The sequence below is a fragment of the Phaethon lepturus genome, unplaced genomic scaffold (assembly GCF_000687285.1).
Source record: "Phaethon lepturus isolate BGI_N335 unplaced genomic scaffold, ASM68728v1 scaffold46889, whole genome shotgun sequence".
Classification (NCBI taxonomy): Eukaryota; Metazoa; Chordata; class Aves; order Phaethontiformes; family Phaethontidae; genus Phaethon; species Phaethon lepturus.
In genome coordinates, this window is record NW_010562184.1 from 3,659 (window position 1) to 15,498 (window position 11,840).

At 41.0% G+C, this 11,840-nt stretch overlaps 1 protein-coding gene across 1 annotated transcript in view; it reads left to right on the forward strand.

Annotated features, from left to right (window-relative positions):
- Positions 1–10,698, forward strand: part of NPEPL1 (aminopeptidase-like 1) — a gene marked incomplete at its 5' end in the record, with an annotated part of 13,417 nt that extends 2,719 nt beyond the window's left edge. The window contains 9 exons of the mRNA XM_010294191.1: positions 1,431–1,520; positions 2,215–2,296; positions 2,495–2,637; positions 3,196–3,273; positions 6,008–6,108; positions 6,763–6,886; positions 8,073–8,249; positions 8,928–9,038; positions 9,917–10,698. Of these exons, the coding sequence (XP_010292493.1) occupies positions 1,431–1,520; positions 2,215–2,296; positions 2,495–2,637; positions 3,196–3,273; positions 6,008–6,108; positions 6,763–6,886; positions 8,073–8,249; positions 8,928–9,038; positions 9,917–10,075 (1,065 nt within the window). The remainder of the gene's footprint in view (positions 1–1,430; positions 1,521–2,214; positions 2,297–2,494; positions 2,638–3,195; positions 3,274–6,007; positions 6,109–6,762; positions 6,887–8,072; positions 8,250–8,927; positions 9,039–9,916) is intronic.
- Between the last annotated feature and the right edge of the window lie 1,142 nt (positions 10,699–11,840).

The following is an 11,840-nucleotide window of genomic DNA, read 5'->3' on the forward strand; positions in this document are numbered from 1 at the left end:
AAAACTGTTACTGACTTCCTCCAAGCTAAGTTTTCACCCCTTAAATTCAGCCAGCACCAGACAGCTAATGTAGAGCATGGAAGAGGCATGTGGTAGGATTTTTTTTAGCTAAACCTCTCCCTTGGCATGTTGCTGTACTTTGCACTTACTGCGTTGTCCAGGATATTTTATGGTGAGGACTAGCAGGGATTGTCACACTCTTACAAGGCACTTATTAAAGGCTGCCTTTATTGAGGGCCTCTTGAGTACTCTGGAAGCCAAACGCAGGCACAGCTTATTTTTGTTAAGTCATATTGATTCCCTCGGAGTTGACCTTTGGGTTAGAGCACCTCCATTTACCTGCATGGCCCTAGTGGTGAATCGCTCCAAACCTAGCTTGGCTCCTGAGGAGGTCCTTATCCCCTTAGGGGAAGTAAAGCAATCAAAAGTAATTGTGGGGAATCGGGCACCGTTCCAAAGCAAGCCAAGGTTTATGAGTCTGCTGGGATACAGAATGTATAGAGTCCTTAGGCCAGTCTGGCCAAGCCAAACTTCAGATACCTCAGCACGAATGACTATCCAACACATCAGATTCCTTTGAAGCCCATCTTGACTCACCCGTCTGCTGTGTGTGGTCGTCAGTGTAGTGTGGCTGCTGGAAAGCATGAACAAAGTTTCTTCCCACCTAGTCTTTTTGTTTCAAGTTGTTGATTCACAGGAGTTAGAAGTTGAAGCTTACTGTCTGTGCCCTCATTGTCCTTTTTGCTAGGAGGATCCTTCTTTGAGGAAGTAGCCTTGGCATGCTCACTGTTGTCCATTTTGATTTTGACCACTCTTGCTTAGATTAGTTTTTACCCAGTCCAGGTGAGGGTCAGTCCATCTTGCCACAGGAATGAGGAAACATGCCTGCATGTTTTACACAATATGAAATGTTCCCCATCGGCCTGCCATATAGAATGTCTTATGGCAGTAATCTTTATAACATTCAGCCACTCTGCCTGCCACATAGAAACTTTGCGGTTTCCTATGTTGTAGATTATGTAATCTCTGCAGGTCTCCAGCCCAAGGAGCCTACAAGCTCATTGTGACTTCCCGAATTGGCTTCCTCTTATCTATCTTTCCTCCACCTCACATTGCCTTCTTGGTCTCACTTTGATAGTAGAGAAGGCTACTAATTTTGCAATATCAATTCACTGTGGGAAAGAATACAGTTGCTTAGAAATTAGAGCACAGGGAAAAATAACTTAAGCTTAACACATACAAAAATAATGGTTAGCTTGGTTGATATTATTTAATACTGTACAACTGCCTGTGATTGGTTGCAGTTAAGCATTAATGTGCTCCAGAGGAACCGCACATCTGGTGTAGGCTGCACAGGGCTAAACACAAAGCTATGCAGAAACCCAGCCAAACCAAGGCCAGTACTCAGGTGTCCTCACTTCTTTTCATAGTGTTTGGCAAGCGCTACAGAAGGAGTCAGACTGGCTGCACGAATTGTGGACACCCCGTGCAATGAGATGAACACAGATAACTTCCTGGAGGTAGGTAATGCACCTGATGAGTAAGAGTTACTAATTGTAAGTCTAGACTCCAGTAATCAAGAGCTAGTGTTGCTATCTCTTAGCGAAACCTGTATGTCAGCAGTGGGAAGCACATCAAAGAACCTGTCCAAGGATACTGAGGCTATTTCTTTGGCCTTTAATATTTCATAGAACTTTGTTAAGTTATAAGGAGGCAGAGTGTACAGCTTGGCATAAGGCACTGGGAGTCAGAAGATGCGAGTTCTTGATTCGGTCATGACACTGGCTTCTCTGCCAGTGCTAGAGTTGTCTTAAGCCTTATGGTGATCAGAGTTTCTGAAATTATGGGACAGAAGTTGACATGTTTCCAAATTAGTTTTACCATAAAGATCTGGAAAGCTGTTGAGAATGAAAATATTCCTGTCCTATTGCACCATCATCCAATAGAGCGAATAGCTGGCCTTTACCTCTGAAGATTTCTTTTATTGGCGGAGCTTAAGGGTCGAATTTGTATTTCATGCCGTAGTAAGTCAAGGGTGTCTCAGTGGAATTAGGCCATTGGAAAACAAGCACCACAGCCAAAATTGTGAATGTTTGTGTGTATGCATGCAAAAAACACACAAAACCATTATGTGGGTACCCATATGTATGGAAAGACACAAATGTGTTCTTCTGATGACTGACTGACAATGTCCTTTTTCTTTTAATGATTAAGGAAATCAAAAAAGTTGGCAAGGATCTTGGGATTACTCCTACCGTTATTCGAGATGAAGAGTTGAAAGAGAGAGGCTTTGGAGGTACATCTTGTTGAAAATTCAGCTTTTTGCCTAGCAGTTAATTGGAATGTTTTGCCATCTCCATTGTAATGTTTTATTTGCACATTTTTTGAAACAGTTCATTGCCCATAATGTTCCAAGATGTTTTACAGAAAATAGCCACACATTGCTCCCCACAGTCTTTCTTCCTCACAAGTGGTTTAATTCTCTGTTTTTCAGGTATCTACGGAGTTGGCAAGGCAGCTCTGCATCCTCCAGCCCTAGCAGTTCTCAGTCACACTCCGGATGGTGCTACACAGACCATTGCATGGGTGGGCAAAGGTATTGTGTATGACACTGGAGGACTCAGCATTAAGGGGAAGGTACATAAACACTTGTTCTGCTGCTGCCTTGGCTTACAGTGTTGCTTTCGGATGGAAAATAATTCAGTTAATGTCTGTAGGAAAGCAAAAAAAACACTTGATCTGCTGTCATCTACTGTCATCCATATGGACACAACCTACCAGGGGAGAAGACCAAGTAGGATTCAAGGAACATTTTACAGAGCAGTTAAATAGCACCTGATATTTTGCCCTTTAAGTATTGCCCACTGCTAGGAGAAAGCAAGAAACAAAGATGTTTAATTTCTGATTTTGGAGACATACCCTAAACTCGTTTGAGTTGACCTCAGTGCAAATCTTGCAAAGAACATTTTTTCTTTTTTCTTTTCTAACAACTTAGCAGTAGAGTTTTAGTATTTTCCAGTTCTAAGGCAAGATCCACCAATAAGCAGGTGCATGTGCTCTATGTTTCTGTTACAGCTAAGCACTGTCAAGACTAGAGTTACAGGAGCATCAGAAATACTAGTTTTAGCAGGCATTATGTGAAAATCCCTTTTAAACTTAAAAAAAAAAAAAAAATCTATGGTTGTGTTTAAACAGACTACTATGCCTGGAATGAAACGAGACTGTGGTGGAGCAGCTGCTATTTTGGGTGCCTTCAAAGCCACTGTAAAGCAAGTAAGTAAAATGTGTTAATTGGTATCATGTATCCCAGCATTGCCAAGAAGCAGTTTGGCTTTTGGATATAGTCCCAGATATGGGGGCCAGTCTAACCTTGACGATTTGACTACTAGTGATCTTGAGCCACTATGCTCTTTCTGCTGTTTCAAGAGAATATTTCAAATCTTTACCAGGATCTTGAGAATTGTGAGAAATTCTTTTAGTGCTAATTTTTTTTTTTTAAGAGTCTTTCTTTAATTTCAGGGTTTTTCTGTGGAGTGGTTTCTAGTTCCTTGAATCAGATTTATACCCGAGTTATCCAGTGCTGATTTTGTTTAAGCTGTGGGATTTAGGGCAGCTGTCATCCCCTGAGCAAAGAAGGGGATGAGTGACTCTGGGATGTGAAGTCTGTCCATATTCCAAATCCAGTGCCAGTTCTAATATTAACCTACTGGGGAAGTGGCAGCTCTAGTCTCATCAAGAGCTGCTTGTTGGTTTGCTCCTGTGGTCAGAAGGTGGTAGGGGAGCTGAGAGGAAGCCAGGTATTGAAATAAGAATTAAAAAAATGTATATTGCGCTTTAACAATATAAACTGGGGAAGAGAAGTGGCCGCTGACAATAAAACTCTGCCCTCTCCACAAATCCAGTGACTGAGTCTTGCTGACAGAGCAGCTATTGCCTCCAAGGATTATCCAAAGTTCAAAGAACATTTACTGCTGCAAATTAATGCACAGCTCTGACAGCAGCTTTGTCCAGGGTATGATCAGTGCCAAATTCCCATTTCTCAACAGTTCAGCTCTGTGCCTTGGCCCTAGCAGCATGTTTGATGTGGAAAGATTGTAAGCTTCTTATCTGCAGAGACCTAAAATTGAAAACAGATTTGTGTGCTGCATCTTAGGCAAAATGGCTAAGTCCTTCAGAAAGTTAGATCACACGTTTGCAAGGGACAAGAGCTGTAGCTTATACAGTGCTGTGGGAGAGTCCGGAAAAGCCATGGATGTGGTACCTTCTTTCAGTGATTCAGTCCTTGTTTCTGAAGTAGTTTTGTGTGTAGTTATCTGCATGGAGAGAAGTTGCATTCACAATCGTGGTAGGTGTCAATGTAAATGACCTGTCATTTCCTGCGCAATTACTGTAACAATGAACGAACTGGCAGTAATATGTTTGGACAAACTGAGCCTGAGGAAGCTGTTGTACCTCCTGAGAAATCTGTGCCTTATATGTAAAAACAAAAGAATGATCTCAGTGCTTAATTTTACAACCTCATGTAAGAAGACCTGTTAATGATACCCCTCCAGAAAATGTATTCAGATAGGCAGCAGAAAGAATTTGCCATTACTGTTTCAAGACTTCTTTTTTTTTTTTTTTAATGCTCTTAAGAATAATAAAAAGCTGAAAGCGGTTTGAATTAGCTATGCTTTGTCACACAGACTGAAGTTGGAAACGTGTGTTGGATAGAAGGCTCTGTGGGAAGAGGGGCAGAGGTTGTTACCCATCTTCAGAAAATATCTGCCTACGTGCTGTTCAGCAATTTTACAATGTGATTTTAAAAGCCTTTGGATAGCAAAATTAAGCAAGTGATTTTTCCTAGATAGATGCATTTCATCCATTGTGAGTTTTCCAACACAAGGAAGAAGAGAAAAACATTCACTTCAATTTTTGAAGTCCCTCTAGATCCTGCATGTTAACATAGTGAATCCTGCTTTTAAAGAGCTACAGGCAGAATGAGATTCAGGAAAAGGCAATTGATACTGGAAGCGGGTTTTTACTTTTTGACAGTAGATTAACCACATCTCCCACTGGGAGGAGCAAAATTTGATGCAGTCCAGTGTGAGATTGTGAATAGAGTGGGGGCTTGTCTACACAGCCAGGTTTGGAAGAGCAAAGGGTCATAGATGGAAGGTTATCTCAACAATGCCTTTTGCTCGCTGGCTGGACTAGAAACTGCAAAGTTACTTTATAGCTTCTACATGCAGCCTGTTATTTTGAAAGATTTTGATTGATGCATTTACCCTTTAGACTTCAGAACATGTGCTGATTCAGCAAGTCCAGATTTCTTCAGCTACGGACTTTTATCAAGAGGTTAACAGTAAAACTGACCCTGGATTCCCTAGGAATTTGATGTTTTTAAGGCTAGCTATGCCAGTTGAGGAGGAGCTATGTCTTTACTTGTTAAATGCTGCTGTCTCCTTTTCTGTTCCTAGGATCCCTCCACACAATGCAGCTGCTGTATAGATAACAAAATCATCATACATTTTAAAATATCATCCACAACCATATAAGCACTTGATTTTAAACCGAAGTAAACCAGAATGGGATATGCCAGAAGAGAGGAGACTAAGGGGCGGCGGGGGCGGGGGGGGGAAGAGTTTGACTAAACATAATCCCCTCCAGCTGCATCTGCATACTTCATATAAAAGATGTTTTAATTCGGATAACTTGCCACTGAGAGTGGACTGTACTGATCACTGCTTAATTGACAAGGGCTTTCTAGATCCCTTCCCTGTTTGTCACATGTATATAGGCTTTTATACACTCTCCAGTGAGAACTCTAAAACCACCACTAGATGTTACCTCTTCACCTACTTTCTATAGCTCTTGGCCTCAGCTTCAAGATAGAAGACATTCCTCACAGATTTCCCATGTAATTAGTGGCATTGCTGTCAAGAAGTCATAATCCCTCATTGATTTCAGTCCCAATACATTAGTTTGATGTGAAGCAAAAGCCATTTCTCTCCTATTGTTGTTACAGGGTTTTAAAGACAATCTTCATGCTGTTTTTTGTTTGGCCGAGAATGCAGTCGGGCCACGTGCAACAAGACCTGATGACATTCATGTTCTTTACTCGGGAAAGTAAGATTGTATCTATCCTTTTCACAGAAACATTGACAGGAAACATCATCTTTGATTCTGTTTCCCCGAATGTTATGCAGACTGTGACCCTGTTCCTCATCAGGTTCCTGAAATATTGATAACAGTATTTCAGACAGCCATAGTAATGAATTTTATGTGTGCTTAGACTTCCCTGTTGGGTATGTAAATACACATCAAAATACATATTGTATAGCATGAGCTGAAGTTTCCTTAAAGTGCTCAGTTTTAAGGGTTTTTTCCAGTACAACCAGTTTTCTGTGTCCCCCATAGTCTATATTGTCTCAGTTGCAGAGGCAGGCTACCGTTGTATAAGAATCTCTTCTTGTTTTAAGCAGAATATGATACCTCTTTGTATGCAGTAATTTGTAAAATCCCAGCTTGACATGCTAGCATTGTACAGGCCCAACAAGTAGACCCAGCCATGAGGACAGTAGTATTGGAACCCTTTTCCACGTGTGTGCTGTCCAGATGCTTGCAGCTGGGGAATAAACAGCCATACAGACTCGCAGAGTCAAGTAAGACAGCGGATTAGGTTTGAGTCTGCTTTCTCATCCGATATTGTAGTCCAGACAGATGGAGTCTTAACTTCCAGCCTGAAGCACTGTTGTGTTAAATGCCCTCTCTTCTTCCTAGAACTGTGGAGATCAATAACACTGATGCAGAAGGTAGACTGATACTGGCTGATGGAGTAGCTTACGCATGCAAAGATCTTGGAGCTGATATCATTCTTGATATGGCCACTCTCACTGGAGCTCAGGTACTGATACAGAGCTGCTCGCGGGCAGGGGGTGCATCCTTTTACTGTCTGCACATCATAGACTTCTTTGCCTCTGCCCTGCTAGTCTTTGGTGGAAGGTAGACACTATGAACTATTGTGACTGATGGTGGCTTCCAAAACTTGTGCAAGAGAAATATGCCAACAGCAACCCCAGTAAACTGTAATTCTCTGTGCACATGACGTATGCCGTGAGTGCGTTACATTTAAAACAGCATTACTCAAGCAGGATTTTTTTTGTTCTTTTTGCAACTTTTATGCTTTTGCATACTTAAAGAAAAAGTGGGATTCCGATGATACTAGCAGCTTATGTAAGTGGTCCGGTATTCAATGTTTGCAATTCAGTAGCTTTATAATTATCAAAACTGATTTGATGATAGTGATTAGAAATTTTCTTGTCTGTAAAATGGCTTACATTGTACGTCATACACAGAATGACACAAGGGTACAAATTTAATGCTATTGGTTTTTTGAAATATATTCCTGTTTTATGGAAAGTTATATTGATAAAGCAGTGACTCTTGTGGTTTAATTTTCTAGAAAATGAATTGGTCTTCATACCAGGAAGAGAAATGGTGGCAAATTTTAGAAGCATGAACATTGCATACGTTGGTGTAAACATCAGTCCTTTGAAAGTTTCCCATCATTGTCCTACTGGAAAACTGATGTGATGGTGGCTTCTGGGTTTTGTATATTTGGAAGGAAGCAACCTTTCCAATGAATGAGGATGTTACATTCAGACTGTTTGTGTGATTGACACACATTGCTGGGGTATCCTCTCTGTGTGTTAGATGTTTTATTTATAATTCATTGCTGATTTAGTTTTATTTCTAAGGATAAATGATTGCAAAGTGATATAGTTTGCTTGCTCGGTAACTATAATGAAATATTTTTGTGGGACAGTGGTTTGAATTAGCCAGACAAATGCAGACTATTCCACTGCAGGATGGATTTTCAGAAATTTTAAAAGATTCAGCAGTGGCTAAAATGTCTTTGACTAGTTTTGTAACATTACCTTCTTGTGGAGTGGTTTTGAGACTTTTTTTTTTTCTTGGTGGTTTTGCTAGATGGAAAGCAGCTGTTTATGCTGAGAGGGAGTGGTACAGAATTACCCTACACAGCACAGCTAAGATGAATCCTTCCTGGTTTTTGTCTTATATCTCACTAGGGAATTGCCACAGGAAAGTATCATGCTGCTGTCCTTACCAATAACGAAGAGTGGGAAAAGGCTTGTGTTAAAGCTGGCAGGAACTGTGGAGACTTGGTCCATCCTCTTGTGTACTGCCCTGAGCTCCATTTCAGTGAATTTACCTCTGCTGTAGCTGATATGAAGAACTCTGTAGCAGTAAGATTTTTTTTTTTTTTTATTTCATTTATTACATAAAAATGTGTGTTTTCTAGGTACTATTCTGGCCTGTTGATAGCTGGCTGAAAGCTCTTCATGAAGGTTGTAATCTTTTAGAAATGGCATATAATTATGGTCTTCAAGGTCTTTTTACTGGGGATTTTGCAGGCTGTATGTCACTACACTGATATTTAATGACAATTTTAAACAGGGTAGCCTGCTGCAAAGATATTTTTGGGCTGTGTGCCTTATAAGCACGGCCCTAAAATGAATGCTAAATTCCTGGATGGAGACGGTTTAAGAAGTAAAGACGAGTATTCCTTAGATCACATATAACCAACAGAGACAGTAACTGGGAATGCAGAAACCAGGAGATTGAGGACAGAGGCCTTGGGGATTACTGCAGCTGCTTTTGCTGTGTTTGAGAGTTACAATGTCCACTAAGTTCCATAAACATCACAGAAAAGAGCTTGGGCAGAAGAGGAATTGAGCAGGGCCAGACTGCTACCAGAGATTAAGTCAAAGGATTTGCAGTATAGTTGGTTTGCAGGTTTGTGTTTTAGGGGCATTCATTAAGCTCTGACCTAGATTTGCACAACTGTCTTTTCTGTAGGCAAGAATAAAATATTGACATTTTCTTTTCTTGCAAGACCAACTGTATTTTTATTTTTTCTGCAGGACCGAGACAATACTCCAAGCTCCTGTGCTGGGCTCTTCATTGCTTCTCACATTGGCTTCGACTGGCCTGGAGTCTGGGTCCATATAGACATTGCTGCACCCGTTCATGCAGTGAGTATGTTCATAGGACTTCTGACGTTTGCCTGGGCGAGCAAGCTGGGTAAAGAAAACTTGTGTGTGCCTGCAGATACTCTGAATTCCATGCCATCAAATTCAAAGAGAAGTAGGTGAAGAAGAGCTCTTTTGAAAAGTATTGACTCTTCAGCTGTGTTGGGAATGTCTTTGTTTTGGTAGCTTCCTCTGTTCATATTCTTCATTTTGGTCTTAAAATATTCTAACGGTCACTTTAATCAGCAACATCTTTATCATTGTAAAACTCGACAACTTGCCTGCTTTTTGTTCATGGCAATAATCCTAGTCATTTTCAATCCTAGATTTTCATCCATATTGTTTTAAGATGGTTGACCAGAGCTGATCATTCATGCCTGCTGACCTGCAGCAGAGAAGACATTTGTTTCCTCTTGGGGGTTTCTCCTTTTCCCTTTGATGGAACTTGTGTATATTCTTTTTTTCCTAAAAAAATAAGCCAATTTTCTCCCCCCTCTCTTTTTTTTTCTTTTTTTAAAACACAATTTACTCAGCTTGTACTCAACTCCATGCTCATGCTGGATGGAACGTTTCCTGCCCTGAACAATGCTAATATAAATCTACCCTCGAGTCAGTGTGAGCTCTGGTCTCATGTGAATCAACTGCTGTGTTGCTCTAACCCAACTGGGACAGATTCCCCTAGCCGTAAGGATGCAGACGCACAAGCTGAGCAGGCATGCCAAGGACCCCAAGTATTTGCTGTGGTTATGAGCAATCACTGCTCCTGTTGAGTGAGTAGGTGAATGAGAATTAGATTCAGAGTATACAACCTGAAGTGTGAACTGTTGTGTGGGGGTGTTTTGTTGTGGTTTTTTCTTTTTTTTTTTTTTTTCCCCCCCTAGGGTGAACGAGCTACTGGCTATGGTGTGGCTTTGTTGCTGTCCCTATTTGGAGGGGCATCTGAAGACCCTTTGCTAAACTTGGTGTCCCCTCTAGGGTGCAATGGAGACTCTCCCGCTGAAGATATGGAGAGGGATTCCAAAAGGCGGCGCCTGGTCTAATGCGCCCCAGCCCTACGTGATGGGGTGCATGGGTTACCTCACTTTGCACTGATTCATTCTCAAGCAATGAAAATGTCACACATCAGAAATTGCCATTTTTTTTACTATCGTTATAAGATTTATTACTTGTTTCTGATTAAAAAAGCCTGATTTCTTGTTTTTTTTAAATTATTGGTGCACACAGTTCTGAACAATATCAGCAGAGTCCAGGCTCAACTAACTGTATCAGGAAGAGGGTGCATCCTCCTCTGAGCTCCTCACAAAACCTAACTAAGTGCATTAATGCATGAGAAGCTCTCTCTAGTCTGAAGAAGCAACTGCAGCTATTGCTTACAAAGCGTTTTGAATTACTTATTATATGTGAGGTTTTATCAGACATTTCTGCAGGCCCCACTACATCTCAGAACAGAGGACAAGGAAAAAAAAAGGTCTGTAGACTTGGCTTATTCAGTGACAATTTAGCTTAGCGGCAAAGGAGATGTAATGAGAAAAGGCCTATAGTTTTAATAAGGTGCTGTTTCCGCATGTTTAATGTTTTTCTGACCAGTAAAATCAGCAAGAGTGGTCCAGAACATATCTCTACGTAAATCTTTCACATACAGAATGTATTCATGTTAAATGAGGAAAAAAAATAGAGGGACTGTGATTGACTAAAATCGGTTTACAAAGCAGAGTGGCTTCTTGCCACTTAATAAATTTATTATTATTAAAGCAGCTTACATATCCCATGTGGTGTTTCATGGTGTTATTTACGTTTCTGAGAACACAGAGTCCTCCAAAAGTTTGTGCATGACATCATTACTCTGTTCAAATTCCTTTTCCCAGCACTCGTATATCTGAGAACAGACCTAGTAGAGTAACAGCTTATACTGAACGGTTCGGGCCAGTTCTGAAGAACTTAACGCTGATTCACTTCATTTGTTTGATTCAGCAGTAGTCAGGGATGCAGAGTATTATTTTCTGTATAAGCCAGTCACAAGGAACTTACAAGCACTAGTTTGGCTTGGACACCCGGGGGAAGGGCCTTGCCCCCGTTTCTGTAATGTCAGCGGCAGAGCTGGGAGCAGAGGGACCAAGCTTTAATCAGTGCTGCTGCCTGCCCCACGCATGAAGTGTGCCAGCCTTTGGAAACACTTCTTGGCTCATCCAGAGTGCTGATGGTGAAAAATCCCACCCAGCACACACTTTTGGCTGCTTTGCACATAAAGTCAAGCTGAGTTGTGATGAATTACACCTTTCCCTGCGTCAGGTGATCTCTGGAGAGAACTGGTGGTAGGTTGTGGAGGGAGTTCCAACAATGAGGTACACATCTGGTTTAGGCATGAGTCGTTTTGGTTAAAGACTTCATGGAAAGCTTAACACAGAAGGGAGAAGAAACAACAGGTTTCATTCTGGTTTTGTGGCTATATTTGATTCTTGGGCAGGTTCTTGTAACTTTAAAAAAAAACCCAACAACCCAGAACTTCATTACTTCCTGTATTTGTTTCTCCTTGCTGTCCTGGTTCCCTGGTCCACTTGATCATAGTTTTAAGAGATCAGTATGTAAATGGGTTCTGCCTTTGGCCATTCTAGACACTCGGTATAAAGCACTATCTGGTACCAAAAACGTGTGGGAAGTGTGTTGATGAAGAGTTATTCTCATTAATGATTCAGTCTGACCACTGAAGCTAATGGCAAAATGTTCTAATTTCAGTGCTGTGAAATCAAGTCTTCAATCCTCATCCTGTAGAAATACTCTTCAAATTAATCCTAATTTTGAAATTGA